This window comes from Condylura cristata, unplaced genomic scaffold (assembly GCF_000260355.1).
Source record: "Condylura cristata isolate star-nosed mole 26May11 unplaced genomic scaffold, ConCri1.0 scaffold00034, whole genome shotgun sequence".
Classification (NCBI taxonomy): domain Eukaryota; kingdom Metazoa; phylum Chordata; class Mammalia; order Eulipotyphla; family Talpidae; genus Condylura; species Condylura cristata.
The window spans coordinates 14,719,475-14,735,552 of record NW_004567135.1 but is presented as its reverse complement, the minus strand read 5'-3'; the positions used below and the strand labels follow the sequence as shown (position 1 = coordinate 14,735,552).

Below are 16,078 nucleotides of genomic sequence, written 5' to 3'. Positions count from 1 at the left end.
TACCCCGCAGCTACCTTTTGCATTACAATGGCCTTGGGGAGGCTGGCAGACAGGATTAACTGAGAATTTGAAAGGGTGTGTGTGGGCGTGGGGCAGCCCAGAGGGGCGGGCCTCAGGATGGTTGAATCTTCCTTATAAATCTAGAGACACCAAAATTTCCACCTTCTTCTACATTAGGTTTCTTGGTACCTCTTACTGTGGTGTGGATTCACTTCTTTGCCCCCTCTTTTTTGTATCGCTTTTACACATTTTCATCTTTCTCTTGAGCTTTTCCTCCTGAACACTTAAGCCTGGGTCTTTCAGGCAATTTAGCTTTTTGGCTTTTTCCCCTCTCCCTCACCTCTACAACATGAGTGTGGGTCCAGTTTGTTCCCAAAGCCTGCCTTGCCCAGAAACATCCACTTCTAGAGCGTCTTCGCCAATGCCTGAGGTTTATGAAGCTGAAGAAGATTATTCATCCTTACCTAAGTCCTCTGCTGAGATGCCCCACACGGAGAATGGTAAGACAAAATTGAGTCCTTAAAACGCTAAGTTTTTTAAAGGAAGGGGTCAAAAAGGTATCGGGGGAACTAAGGGCCTTCGAGCAACTGCAGTCCATCAACATAAGCAAGTACCTATTGAGTCACCCTTCAGTTTCTCTAGGTTGTAACTTGGTGAGTGATGCCATGTGGGAAACTGGACTGAAAGACTAGAGCACAAGAGCAGTACCAGTAAATGGTACTGTTGAGCCAGAAGACGGACTGGGTTGTGGGGGGACGGGGTGGTAGTGAGCATGCCTTTTGGTTTGCCCACTACTGGGGTGCACCGGAAATGGCATGGGCAACTATGACTCACCTTGTTGGACTGTTGACCCATCTACAAAACAAGCCATTGACTCTTCTCCCATTCTGTGGGTGTGTGATGTTACTGTGCACCTCTGAGTTTGCTTTCGGCTACTACATTCAGTCTCCTAAGTCCCAAGGAATCTCCCCATTTTACGATAAAGATAATTCCAGCATGTATTATCTGCTGACAGCTAGTGGCCTGAGTTAAGATTTGACTTAAACCCACAGCCTAGTAATGAGACTCATAAGCTGCATGTGTGGGATGCTCCAAATACTGTAAAATTGGTACTTTATTTTGAAAAATCAACAATTTAGTAGTTGTTAAAGGTTAGTTGGTTCAAATGTATAGATTTACAGTTATACGTCATGAGAGTGCACTGTATTACATGTATAGTATAGTGACTAATAAGTACTGTATTGTATGTTTGGAAATTGTTACAAAAATAGATCTTAAATTATCTGGCAAGAACTATGGGAACTGATGTTAACTAGCATTAATGTGGTTGTTTCATAATGCGTACGAATACTGAATATGTCATATACTTAATGTTAATTCCAAAATAAAGGAATTAGAGAATTAATAAACCAACTTGAACCCAGGAATACAGTTTTTAGTATTTATGGTGTAAAACAACTTAAAATAATTTGGTTGACATTGTTGAAATAAGTTGTGGAGAAGGAATACATGAGCACAATAACTGCTACCTAATTTCAAACGCTTAAAGTATAGCTTGGATTGGGACATGCCTACTTCAGCAAGTCAAATGTAAGTTAGCTAATAGATGGCCTGTTTTTATGCTGTAAATCCCACTTAAAGTGATCAGAGGTTTTTTTCCTTCCTTGGATTTGTTCAAAGAAGCATGAGGTTGTGACTTTGTCTTTTACAGCCTGTCTATTCTAAGGCTAGGGAAGAATTGTACCTAAGTCTAGGTAGTATAGGAAATTTTTACAAGTTGTAAAAACAATATATGCCCAGTCCTATGCTAGACAGCTTTCAGTTCCTTTAGTCAATAAAATTACATGAGGGTGGAATAATTTTGAAGAGAGATCATAGATCAATAAAGGCACAGAATATCAATAGGCAAGCCTCGCGCTGCCTGCCTGTGACTATACAGGTGCCTGCTTTTCCTAATAAACCTGCCCTTTCAAATTGTTACAAAAAAATAAAAAGGCAATGTATGGATAGAAGCCTATCAAAATTAACATTTCCCGCTCCCCCTGATTATTCACTTATTTATTGAAGATTTATTTACGCTTCTAGAGCTGGGGTGTAGGCCAGAGGTGTGGGTCTGTGAGCAGAAATACCAGTGTGGAGCAGAACAGGTGGAATAACTGAAATTCACTGCCGAAGGGAGCAGTGGGGGAGACAGGAGAGGTCTGCTGTGCCTTGTGGGTTACGGCCCCTGGCAGGGGATCAAACTGTTGCAGTGGCTGCCTATTGCTTCCTAGTGCTGAGGTTTAGCCCCTTGTGCCCTCTTGATAGTTTGGAACTGGGGTGTAAGCATGACTTTATGGGCAATTTCACATAATCTGGAGGTGATTAACCCCACAAAAGGAAGTCCTGGGAGGGACACAGGTGGGAGTCAAGCAATCATTCTCATCTTCATGAACTGCCCAGGTGTGAGCTCTGGCACATCCTGCTGGACAGGACTTGGATCTCACCCCATTCCCAACAATGTGAGGTATTAGTCAAATGGGTGAGGTTGCCTGTTATGTAGACTGGCGTGGTAAGAAGGTTGTCAGTGTTCAGGACACTCAAGAATGAGATTGTTACGGCCAGATATGAGGACTGAAGTGTTTTGGGAACAGTAAAGTTTGTTGATGTAATTTAATCCCTGAGAAGTTTTAGAGAAAAGTGTCGTTTTATTCCCAACAGTCTCTCCTCTTCCTTCCTCCATGGATCTGCTTATTCAGGACAGCCCTGATTCTTCCACCAGTCCCCGAGTCAAACTTTGCTCCACTTCTGAAGAGAACAGCACAGAGAAAAAGGAAGAGAGGATCCCAGTCAAGAAACAGAAGAGCAGAACGGTGTTCTCACAGACCCAGCTGTGTGTGCTCAATGACAGATTTCAGAGACAGAAATACCTCAGCCTCCAGCAGATGCAGGAACTTTCCAACCTCCTGAACCTCAGTTACAAACAGGTCACTAGCACTTTTCTATGTATTCTGTGTTGATCTAGCCCTTACTAATAGCTTTAGTATAAAAATAATCTTTGTAACATTTTATGACCATCTTTCATTCAGTATTGTGTAAATGTCATGATTGAATCAATTTCCCTTGCACAAGCCAAAATTGTGAAAATGTTTTTAGTTTTTGCTTAATCAAAAACCAATTGTGCATCTTCCAGGGGAGGGGAGTCCCTAGCTAACACTGGATTTCATTTAAGTAAAATTGGAATCTTGCGTTTAGCTGTGTACATTCAATGACTATAAGGCAAATCCTTTTTTTATATGTATGTATTGACCATTTTATTCAAATTTGTGTTTCTATTACTAGTGCCCCATCTAGGAGGTCCTGTTCCATCTTTCATAATACATAATTTTTCCTCCCCATTCTGTGAGCTCTGTATAACTCTGAGCTTATAAACCATTGGGAAATTTCCATTTTATTTTGTGCTGCAATATGACTTGCTATTTTCTAAATAGCTGTCCTAGTATATGTCTTATAATTCATATTAAGGCACTATACCATTATCACTTTATTTTTTTTAAAGATTTACTTGTGCATACAAGAGCTTGGGTGTAGGCTAGAGGTAGGTAGTGGTGAGCAGACTCACCAGAGACAGAGTAGGGAGCAGGACAGGCAGATGACTCAAGTACATTGCTTAGTGGGGGAGATCGGAAAGGTCTGCTTCACCATGTGGGTCACCTCCCAACTACTATAGTGGCTGGCAGTGGCAGTAGCTTCATAGCACCATGCCTTCAATGCCTGCAGGGGGGGTCCTACCGTTATCACATATGTGCTTCTACTTATAAGCAATATGCTTGGGGAGATTCTGAATTACAACTCGCCCTTAGCTGTGACTATAAGAGGTAGTGAACCCTTGAAAGGGAGATGAATAGACACTTAACTGTGAACTTCATTGGTTGAATTTATTTTTAAAAAAAGCAGTCACCTGAATGAGGGGCTTTGCAATTCTATTCAGCAAATACTCATTCATGATACTGCTCCAAGGACTCTAGAATTCAATTTTTGCTCCTGACCTGTAGATACTTGTAGCTTTCAGGGGAAAAAATGTTAATATTCTTCCATATCTAGTACATTTGCACCAGGCTAATATTTTTGTTTTCCTGTTACCTTTGTTCTGCAGGTTAAGACTTGGTTCCAAAATCAGAGAATGAAATGTAAGAGGTGGCAGAAGAGCAGCTGGCCAAAGAGCGGCATGACTCAGGTATGCTGAAGCATGCATTTTTTTTTTTTTTAAAGATTTTGTTCATACAGAACTGGGTACAGGTCAGAGGCTCAGGGGCAGCAAGAGGCTTCACCAGAGACAGAGTGGGGAGCAGAACAGGCAGATCTACGAAGTACACTGCTGAGGGGAGCAGTGAGTGGGTCAGGAGAGGTCTGCCACGCCATGTGGTCACCTCCAGCGCAGGCTGGAATGGAACTCATGCAGAAGTGGCTTTAGCTTCTTAGTGCAGTGCTTTAACCCGCTGCGCCACCAGGGAGGGCCGAAGCATGCATTTTTTTTTTTGCTTTCCTTTCAATGACTGTCCAGGGTTGTCCATTGCTGAAGCAGAAGATCCCAACCACAGACAATGGTGATTTTCCTCCAACCCTTAGTGAATCCACCATTCTCTTTCAGAAGCTCTGGGCACCTGCAGACTACACCAGCCTCTACTCTTACCACCAGGGGTGCCTGGTGAACACTCCTGAGGACCTTCCAATATGGAGCAACCAGCCCTGGAGTAACCCGACCTGGGGCAGCCAGTCCTGGAGCCAGCCCTGGTGTACTCAGCCTTGGAACAACCAGCCCTGGAACCATCAGGCCTGGAACAGTCCACTCCACAGCTCTGGCGAGGACCCCTTCTCCCCTCTGCTCCAGCTCCAACAAAATTTCTCTCTCAGTGATTTGGAGGCCACCTTGGAGATTTGTGGGGAAAATCATAACATTATACAGCCACCCAGCAAGTATTTTAGTACCCAGCAAATCATGGATTTATTCCCGACTTATTCCATGAATGCACAGTCTGAAGATGTGTGAAGATGGGTATATTTATGCATCCTCAATCTGGGCAGTGTGGCTATTACTTCTAGGAGTTCTAGAGTTTTATATCTCTTCCTTGATAGCCTGATTCTCAGCATGCTTAGTGTGTGGTGGGGGGTGGGATGGGGGGGTTGCTGCCCAATTGAACACTAAGTCAGGTTTCTCTGGGCTTGACTGCTCTGGGCACTATACAAGATGTGTGCTATAGATAACTAGATATGATCCTTGTCTGAAAATCTTTGGAATCTAGACTCAGGAATAGGAAGCAAAAAGCACAATGCTGTATAATGAAAGATTCTTTTCTGAGATTGGGAGGCTAGTTAAAACCTCAATTGTTCAGGCCTTCCCTGGTGGCGCAGTGGGTTAAAGCACCATGAAGCTCTCCCCGTTAAAGCACAGCACTGTGAAGCTATCCACAGCTATTGTGGATAATGGCGTGGCAGACCTCCCTGACTGCTCCCCTCAGCGGTGTATTTCAGTGCATCTGCCTGTTCTGTTCCCCATACTGTCTCTGGTGAATCCTCTCCCCCCATCTCTGGCCTGTACCCCAGTTCTTGTATGCATAAATAAATAAATCTTAAAAAAAAACTCAGTTGTTAAGGTGAAGAAGTTATGTGCTGTGCTAAGTTGATTATCTCTGCTCCCACATTGCTGTATTTGTTAAACCCTCTAAGATGTGCCCACATATATTAAGAAAGTTGTTTTGTGTTGCTACATCCTGATAACAGTACCCCTGGGCTTAGTTGGTTTAGACTTTTATAAGTAAAAATAAAAGAGATGTTTATTTTGTGTTTAGTTGTCTCCACCCTGACTTGACTCACTGGTGCAATGAGTAAAATTTTGACTAAACTTGGTTGGGCCTTACCCATTTCTGATGTGTGGTGAGGGGTTAACTGAAATCGATGGAGGGGAGCTGCTACCTTAGAATTGTTGCATAAAGAAAGGAAGAGAACAGGGTGTGCAGTGCTAGGTAGGTGGTTATTTAAGGTGAGTGTGGTTGGGAAGATCTAGATAGGAAAGATAAGTTGAGCTCTCTTAAGGTGTGTCAGAGGCTAACTGAAAGAGACCAAGAGTGGAGACTCTTAAGTTCATTTAAGCAAATGACCTTTCTCAAGTCTTGTACACAGCTTTAGCATATTTCAGTAAATCCCCCTTTTTCTGTTCTCCAAGGAAAAAAGTGGAATTTTTAAGTGCCAGATCTTTTCAGGGCACTGTTTAGAACAGTTTAATATGTTGCAATGTACAATTATTACTGTCCTACCTTAGATAGCTAAGCAGGCATCTTGAAATTTTGGAGTCTTAACTCCCACCATGGTGTGGGAGGTGCAAGGGTGGGGGATGGTGGCACTGATTTTCCGCAGTACTGGCCCCATGGAAAACCTCCAGCTTTCTGAAGCAGCAGAGAATCGTCAGCAGAGCAGTTTCCCTATCCCTTTTCCTCAGGTTCCCCTAAATTCCATTTATTGCTCTAAAATACTCAATTATCCTAGCAAATGAAGGCGTCAGATATGTCGTTTTCAACAATCCTGTATTTGGATGCCATGTCAAACTTTGCAGTAGAGGCTGAATAGATCATAGTATAGATCATAGAAAGTATTGGTTGCACAATTAAACAAGGACTTAAAGTCTTTTACAAAATTCTTGGCTCTAACTAAAAGAACCTTAATGAAATGACAAATCTGAAAACAATGTCAAGTTGTAAGAGCCTAGAAGTTTTTGGAAAAATCTGTTACAGACAAGCCTAGGAAATGGCCAAAGTCTAGCTCCTTCCTACTGAACTGTACAATCAACTGCCTGTTTGCTTGGAATTAAACTGTTAAGACTGACAATAGACCCAGAGGGCTAAAAACTCAGGAATGATTAGAGTGACACAAAAGGACAGAAGCACTTATGTTTAAAACATGCTAGATACTGGAAAGGGAAACAAAATGGAAAAGATTAATTTGTGAAGTTCATTTTCTTTGTTTATGAAGATGAGTCATTTCTAGAAATGCCATATATTGTCCCTTCTTAATCAATAGATGGATATTCAAAGCGAAGAAGGAATCCTAAATGGGGGTTAAGAACCATAATCAGGAGACAAAAAGTGTAGGTTGAATTTTCTAACAGGGTCTTTGATGGCAAAAAAAAATTTGCTATCAAAGTGAATCCTGTCATCCAATGATAAACACACTTTTAGAAACTTCCTGCAGATATTTTAGTGTAATAATATGGGTGGCTTGAGTTTAATGGGCATGTTGTATGTAGGATTATTATAGACATTCTCTTAAAGTTAGCTCTTTCACTTTGGCATATATTCAAACTTTCTGCATGTCAGAATTTAGAGAGATCTGTGCAGAAGTCTTAATCGATAATTTGAGAAACAATGATCTCTTTACATCATTGTCAAATATTCTCTATCAAAACAAGGACATGAACAACAGTGGAATTCGGGTATTTGAACAAGGGAAAGATTAAACTTTTTGGTTCATTTGAACACCTAATGTGGCTTTGTGTTCCCCTAAAGCTATACATAAAAATATTAAACAAGTGGGTTGTGTAAAGTTCACTTCCTCAGCATTACTTAACTTGGGTTCCAGACATTTTCTTGCTCACACAGGACACATTGTAACACATTTTCTGTCCCATAAAGGATTACATCATGCATTTTGTTCTGTCATTTGTTTTTCTACATAGGAATAGAAACAGAATTACTTGGAAGGGCACACTATGTTGAGATTGGTCACCCTTTTGTGCTGGTTTTAAAAGTACAGGCCATGATGATCTCTGTTACCACAAGTAGTCTATGTATACATAGTTCATACTAAAAGGGGTAAAAGATCACACTTAGTGGAGCAACTTCGCTAAGTCACAACTTGAAAAAGCTGCCGGAAAGAATTAGAAATTCAAAATCCAGTTTAAAACTTTTTTACATTAAAAAAAAAGGTTTTAATTATTTATGCTTATAGAACTGGGGTGCAAGCCAGAGGTGCAGGGGTGGCGAGAGGCTTCACCAGAGACAGAGTGGGGAGCAGAACCCGCGGGTCGGGTCGACAAAGTACACTGCTGAGGGGAGCAGCGGGCGGTCAGAGGAGATCTGTCGGGCGCCATGTGGGTCAGCTCCGTGGCCGGGGATGGAACTTGATCAGAAGCAGCTGCGCCAGCTTCAAGTGCTGCATCCTACCGCTGCACCACCAGGGAAGGCCTAAGTTTCAAACTTTTTAGCCCCCCCCCCTTTTTTTTTTGGGGGGGGAGCTTGTCATCACCAGGATTAGAAATTAGTATCATGATAGCTGGAAATAACCTAAAAGGAAAATTATTAACCCGTCAAACCTCTCCGTCTTTACATTACTTCAAAAACCTCTCCATTCTCCTCCCCAAAGGGGATGTTTGTTACTTACATAGTATCACTTTAGGTTTAGCTTTTAAAATCCGCTTTATTTTAGGCTTCCGCTTGCATTTCCGTTTCACTTTTGACTGGGAGGGAAACTGCCCCCTGGATTGCGCCTGCCTGGCAGTCAAAGTGAGGGGTATGGGTATGAGGATATGACTGAATTTTCAAGCACCCAATGGTCAAGGGAAAAAGAAGCTGAGTTCTGCTCCCATTCAGAAAACTTGTCTGCAGGATAAAAACAGTCCTTGACTGCGACTCCAAAGGTGGAGGCCGACTCCTGCCAGACAAGCAGGAAGGGGGGAGGGCCAGTGATAAATACCGCCTGCCTCCTGGGGCCTCGTGAGCTTTGCCTCTGGCGGGAGATAAAGGGTATTTGTTAAATAAAGAAACCAATTGGGGAAGACAAAAGCTTCGGGAACAGGAAGTCACCTGTGTACGGATATCAAAATGTGGGCATTTGAATAGGTTCCTCTGGGTGAGGTTGAAGTGAAACCAGGATGAAAAAATGCTGGTCCCAGTTCCCAATTCGTGGGCGGTTGGTGCCACCTCGGGTCCTGGCAGAGTGGCCTTGAGAGTTCTGAAACCGAAAAGCTACTGCAGCGGTCACTACCTCCAAGTAGACTAGCAAGCAGGCCAGCTGACAAAAGCTCTCACAGGTCAGTCTGACGCAGGAGGCCTGGAGAGTTAGGCGGTCGCAAATGCCCTGGAAGGAGTGGTTGCCAGACTGGGCTGAGGCAGAGAAGGCCGGCTTGAACGGAGGCCTGCATTCCGCAAAGGAATGTGAGGGAACCCTGGCCGGGCTTGCTGTGTGACACATCGACCCAAGCCCTGGCCACGCAAGTAGCTCTCTTCGGCTTGAGAGCAGCTGTGGAGCCGACCTTCACCACTTGGGTAGAATTTGTGTGGGGTGACAGTAAGGCCATGGGATGTTAGGCTAAATGAGAGTAGGAGTCGCTCTAGCGCCTCCCATGTGTTTCTGTGCTGTGTACACTTGAGATCTGCTTATCCAAACCCAGGTTCACTAAGTTACTAGCCTTTCTAGAGCTAGTGTGTCTTCTGGGTTATATAAGCTTCATTTGGCCTCTAGCCAAAATGAACATTCGCAGGCAATAAAGTAAAATGCAAATACTGGGGAATATATAAGACTGAAATTGTGGCTAGATGGGCACCCATAAAATTCTAAAGGGAGAAGAACTGGCTATGGCCTTCTGAAAAATAGTTGTAAAAGAGAAAATACCCGAATTAAATGTGTGACCTTGCCTACAAATGTTACTTTACAAACTTTTGGGCCTCAGTTTCCTTTAATATGTGAGGTTATTTCAAAAGGTTGTTGTGAGGATTTATCAGTCTTTGATTAGATCATAGAATATATGCAACAAATGACAGTTATGTTCATGGAAAGTAAAAATGTATATACTTTTGCAGAGGAATTTATACTCAGACTTACACACAAGGACACAAAGATACTGACTATAGATCATTGGTCAAAAGCAAATTTCTTAAGTCTAATGTTCATCAGTGGGACTTTGATGAAATATGTCCTGTTATTTCCACATGTTGGAGTAGTTATGCAGCATAAAAAATGAGGCAGGCCCTCCCTGGTGGCGCAGCGGGTTAAAGCACTGCACTGAGAAGCTTAAGCCACTTCCGCATGAGTTCGATTCCCGCCTGCCCCCGGAGGAGACCACATGGCGTGGCAGACCTCTCCTGACCCGCCCGCTGCTTGCCTCAGCAGTGTACTTCATCGATCTGCCTGTTCTGCACCCCACTCTGTCTCTGGTGAATCCTCTCACCCTCCGCATCTCTGGCCTGTACCCCAGTTCTATATGAATAAATAAATAAATCTTTAAAAAAAAATGAGGCAGATGTGGATGCATGAGGAAAAATCCATTTGTAAGATAAAACAGCAAGATATTTCCTGACACTTTAAAAGGACAGGTTTATTAGGGAAAGGACACAAAGACAGGCACCTCCAGTCACAGGTAGGCAGGAGAGCTGCCCTGCTGTTTCACAAAGAGAAAAAATAAAGGCGAGTTATAAGATAAGCTGATTACACATAAATGTGGAAAAATAAAACTATAGAAATCAAAAGTAGTGACTATCTCTAGAAAGTAAAATGAGGGAATTTTCTACTTTCTATTACTAGAATTTTTAAAGAGCATAAGAGCATGTATTAATCAAAAACAATACCTACTTGGGAAGAAGAATAAGTAGCTCAATGGAAAAAGAAATTATCCATAAAGTAACATTCTAGAAACAATGGAAATAATTCAAGTACTTGTCTCATTGCCTATAGGGAAGGCTAGAATCCCAGCTCCCCCACTTTTGAACCACAAGTTAGTCTGTTTTGGGCAAAACCACAGAAGCCAACATTAGGTTCAGTTGGGTCACACCTCCCCCCAGTGGTCCACCGTTGCTTTGGATTCACCAATCTCTCATTTAGAACATTTGGGAAGGTTCCTTTTATTATCATCTCAAGAACAAAGGGCTGGATGCTCAAGCATATTTCACAATTAGCATATTTCACAATTAGGGGGATAAAGTCTCAGTGCCAGCAAGCTATCAGCAGCCACTGTGGCACTAGTTCCATGCCCGGCCTAGGATCTGACCTACATGGCCGAGCAGACCTCTCCAGTCACCCCACTGCTCCCCTCAGCAGTATATTTAAGTCCATTTGCCTGTTCTGCTCCCCACTCTGTCTCTGGTGAATGCCCTTACCTCCTGCATCTCTGGCCTATACCCCAGTTCTTATATGCATAAATAAATAAATCTTTAAAAAAAAGTTCTTTAATCTTTTATAGCTAGTTTTTTTTTTTAAAGATTTATTTATTTTTGCATATAGAACTGGGGTACAGGCCAGAGGCTCAGGGGCGGTGAGAGGCTTCACCATAGACAGAGCGGGGAGCAGAACAGGCAGATCGACGAAGTACACTGCTGAGGGGAGCAGCGGGCGGGTCAGGAGAGGTCTGCCACGCCATGTGGTCACCTCCGGGGCAGGCGGGAATCGAACTCATGTGGAAGCGGTTTTAGATTCTCAGTGCTGTGCTTTAACCCGCTGCGCCACCAGGGAGGGCCCTATAGCTAGTTTTTAACTGTAATATTCTGATGAAATCTATTTTTAGTGTCATGTTGATCATTTTAAAATTTAATTTCCCCCTCGTATTTTTTTTTAAAGATTTATTTATGCACACAAAAATTGGAGTGTAGGCCAGAGTTTCAGGGGGGTGAGAGGATTCACCAGAGACAGATTGGGGAGCAGAACAAGCAGATGGAGTGAAACACACTGCTGAGGGGAGCAATGGGTGGGACAGGAGAGGTCTGCTGTGTCATGTGGGTCCTTGGCTGGGATCAAACTTGTGCTGCAGTGGCTGCAATACCTTCTTAGTGTGCTGCTTTAACCCGTTGCACCACTAGGGAGGACCCTGATATCTTCCCTTTCTCTCTTGAACACATGACAAATCTCCAACAATCTACTAAAACTGTTCCTGTCAAATCACTTGTGAATTCCATATTGCTAACTCCAGTGGCAACTCAGTTCTTATCATACTTAGGAAGAAATCTGCCTTCCCATAATAAAAGTAAACCACATATTAAGATAAAAATTCAATTAGCAGAAAAGATGCTTAATGTTTAACTCCTTGTACAAACATATCTTTATAGACAGTCAATATTATACTCTTCTTGGTTCTTCTAAGCAGTGTAATTCTTTTTGTTTTCGTTGTACATTTGGCCTCTTTGCTGATATATGTTATCGGAACACTTTTCACATGTTATCAACATACCTTTCCAGTAACCTTTTTGGAGTTTACTAATTTATGATAAGGTCTACCTTTTCCTTACCTAAGCATCATATATCTAATCTTTCATAATGAACGTCACGAAATCCCCTTTTCCCTCCTTACCAATAGATAAATCTTGGTATGGGCATTTGGTATTTTCATGTATATAAAATACATACAATATGTGTTATTTTAAAGAATGTGTATTTTTTTTTAAGATTTATTGATTTATGCAGACAAGAACTGGGGTACAGGCCAGAGGTGTGAGGGGTGAGAGGATTCACCAGAGATAGAGTAGGGAGCAGATCGACTAAAATCCACTGCTGAGGGGAGCAGCAGGTGGGTCAGAGAGGTCTGCTGCACCATGTGGGTCATCTCCCTGGCTGGGAATTGAACTCGTGCTGCAGTGACTGTGAACAGCTTCATTATGCTGTGCTTTAACCCATTGTATTAATAGGGAGGTCTCTGTCTTGTTTCTTTTGTGAGATACAACCTTTTCAAACAAATGGTTTATAGGTATATATACAAATGGTTGACAGATAAGGAAATATAAATAGCTCCTACCCGTGTGGAAAAAGTACTTAATGTCATCATAAAAACACAAGCCTAAAGTATAGGATCTTTCTCGCTTCAGATTGATAAAGATTAAACAGACATTTTGGTACAAGCATGTAGAAACTGACACCCTTATATATTGTTGGCTCATTAGATTTATTCCAGTTCTTGTGCATTTAGTCAAGAAAGAGGGGTGCCAGTTTCATGAGCCAACTAATCCACTGGGCTCAATTTCCTTGTAAAAATGATATTTTAATTTCCTCTCTGTAATCTATGCTAACTCAAGAGGATCCTGTCTAGAAATTAAGTCACAAAACCTAGAGTAATCCAGGAAGGGTAGTTAAATTCACTTCAGAATAAGAAAGGTAGGTTTGAAGGTTTGCTGGCTTCTAAGCTTATCCTACATTGTAACCCTACAATTCAGTCATCCTGAATGACATGAGGTAAGAACGGCATGTTTCTGTGACTGGCCACGCCTGCGCAGTGAAGGCAACTGCTAGCAGGTGCAGGTCTTGCTGGATCTGTTGCACTTTTACCCCCAGGCTTGGCCTCAGGGGACAGCCCAGTCCAGGGAAGGGGAACCCAGGGGTACCTGGCAAAGTCCAGATTTTCTGTGGTGAAGAAATGGTTCTGGGGGAGCAGGCTGCAACCAGAAGGAAGAAGGTGGACACCTGGTGGGACCCTCAGTTTCAGTCCAACTGCTCCAACTATAGCCTGAATCAAGGACACGAATTTGTTATTCTATGACTTGGTGCCAATCTTTGGGACTCACGCAAGCAGTTTTCCACAGTGTTAAAGCGGCACATGATCAACACCCAGAAGGAAGAGCCAGGGCTGGGGGCTGGGCCTGACCTGCAGCCTCATGGCTTCCTGTTCTCCAGCATCCCCACGCAGCTGGAGTTCCAAGCTCACAAGCAGGTCCTCCACCCTTTCTTCCTCTCACTTAGCCCCAGACGGGGGCAGCCAGCCAAAGGGAGCTGGAGCCACCAACTGGAACCTTGCCAAATTTCTGCAGTTTCAGTTAAACAAAGAGAGCATTTCAACTTTGCATTTTATCTAAATTAAATAGGTGCTTTTGGGAAGTGTGAAAGGGAATCCTCTCCCAAGGATGTCCGTCCAGCCAGCCAGCCAGCCAGCCAAGTTCATGGTGCCAGTTGGCAATTCACTGCCTCAGCTCCAAATGCATCCTTCAATATTTGCTTTGTGACATTAACCTAAAAACTTAGGAAGTTGTTAAAAAGGCAAGACATGTTTATTTGGGATCAAAGAATTGCAATTCGGGGCATACAGTTTCAGGAAAAAGACTAGAATGTGCCCCAAGGAGGGACAATCATCAAGGATTTCTATGGAGGAGAAAATGAGGCATCTGGTTAAAGAAGCAAATGTTAATATTTGGGGTGCACAACTGGTTACTCATCTTATTCTTTTGGCAAAAGGCCCATAGTATTCAGTCTCCATGATCCAGATGACTTTTCGTAGTGATGATGGATGTGATTCTTTAAATTGCCTCCTTAAGCATAATGAAGTTTCTCAATAAATGGTGCTGGAAGGATAAGGAGACTTTATAAAAAAAAAATTAAGATTTATTTTTATTTACTTATGCACACAAGAACTGTGTGTAGGCCAGAGGTATGGGAGTGGAGGTCTGTGTGTGTGTGTTTGTGTGTGTCTGTGTGTGAGAGAGAGAGGATTCCCCAGAGACAGAGTGGGGAGCAGAACAGGTGGATCAACTGAAATCCACTGCTGAGGGGAGCAGCGGATGAGACAGGAGAGGTTGGTTGCTCCATATGGGTCGGCTCCCTGGCTGGGAATTGAGCTCAGGTCACAGACATGGTAAGACTCCCTACACTACCAGGGAGGCCCTAAGGAGACTTCTGGTCCCAGGGGCTACACCATAAGTCAGCAGCGTAGCAGAAGGGCAACTGGGCTTGTCCGCACCGAGTGCTGCACCCACAGTGCAGGCCCCCTCAGCTGTGCACAGACCCTCAGCCAGCTGAGGTGATCACTTTCCACAAGACCATATGTCTGGCTGCCTCTGAACACTCACTTATCTGGTAAAAAACAGAAAAAAAAAAAACTATGGCTCACTGGAGGGTTGTCCCCTGCCTGGGACTTCACATTCACACCAACTTTGGCCTGCACAAATGTTTCTCTCCTAGACATTGAACTGCAACTTTGCTTCTAGTAGACCTGAGCAAAGTTTTTCCGTCCTCAGCTCCGGTTCTTACAGCTTTCATTTTTTTACTCTAATAGTCTTTACATTAAACTTTCCTTGTGTAAATCAATGTGTGGTTTCTGCCTTCTGATAGAAGTCAGATTGATAGACTTAATAAACATCAACATTGATTATGTCAGTGTGCTGGGTAGTAATAAGACCAACAAGAAACTTGCTTTTACAAACCTAAGATTCTGAATCGGCTGTTGACTAACACTGAACTCACAAGCTAGACTCAGTCATGCAAAATGTTGAGGCAGAATACTCCAAGCACAAGAAGACATCCGTCTTCTAAAGAACAAGTATAAAGAAGTGGCAGTGAACTTGATATATGTAACAGAGACCAGGGGTAGAGACTTCAGTGAATAACCAGTAGCAAGAGATGAAGTGGAAGAAACAAGCCTTAGGTGGGGTAACCTTGACTTTCTGCCAGGGCAGTTTTGAAAATGAATAAAAGCAACCTGTTCAGTCACACCAGGATAGTAGCAGTAACTTGGGGTGTACCATCACCTAATTGATCGGCTATAAGGAAGAGTCTGGACACCCATGAGTGTGATGAAATGCGATCAGATTTTCAGCAAGAGACTGACATGATCCAATTTTAAGAGATCATTTTGGTTACATGAAGATGAATTGGAATAAGACCTCACTTCAGGGGCCTAGATAAAAGTCCTAGAAACTGCAACTTTAAATGAAGCAACCTCTACTGATGAAGACAGGTTTTCATAAGGGCCCACGTTGGCTGGGACTTTTTTCTCATCAACATTTTGGGAGTTTGGGGGCTTTCATTCCCTCTAGTATACAAAGTACCACAGTATAAAGGCTATCTGTGAGTGTGTGTATGTGGGGGGAGGGGGTTGGTTCAGGAAGGCTTTATGGAGCTCACCCTGGGGCTGGGTAGAAATAAAAGTAGCCATTCACATGTTTTCAGTAACTGATGAGATTGGAGGGAGGGAGGGAACGAAGTCATGGGGATGCTTTCATATAAAAATGGGAGCTAAGAAATGGTTAAACACTTGGCCCTGGTGGTGGTTGTGGTGGGGGGTAGTGTTACAGACAGGAGGAAGTAGGAAAGAGCATAGGGAAAAGTTTCCCCTGGGGAAAGCAAGCGCCATCATTAATAT

General features: G+C 43.0%; 1 protein-coding gene across 2 annotated transcripts; it reads left to right on the top strand.

The window, feature by feature from the left end:
- Positions 1 to 349: 349 nt before the first annotated feature.
- On the top strand, positions 350 to 5,029 carry NANOG (Nanog homeobox). 2 transcript variants are annotated; one of them, XM_012732370.1, is made up of 4 exons: positions 350 to 500; positions 2,701 to 2,966; positions 4,136 to 4,216; positions 4,679 to 5,029. In XM_012732370.1, exons 1-4 carry the CDS (start codon positions 350 to 352, stop codon positions 5,027 to 5,029), a joined length of 849 nt encoding a protein of 282 aa, XP_012587824.1. The 2 variants fall into 2 exon arrangements, with proteins under 2 accessions (XP_012587824.1, XP_004692987.1); XM_004692930.1 differs by having other exon boundaries at positions 4,631 to 5,029.
- Positions 5,030 to 16,078: the final 11,049 nt, after the last annotated feature.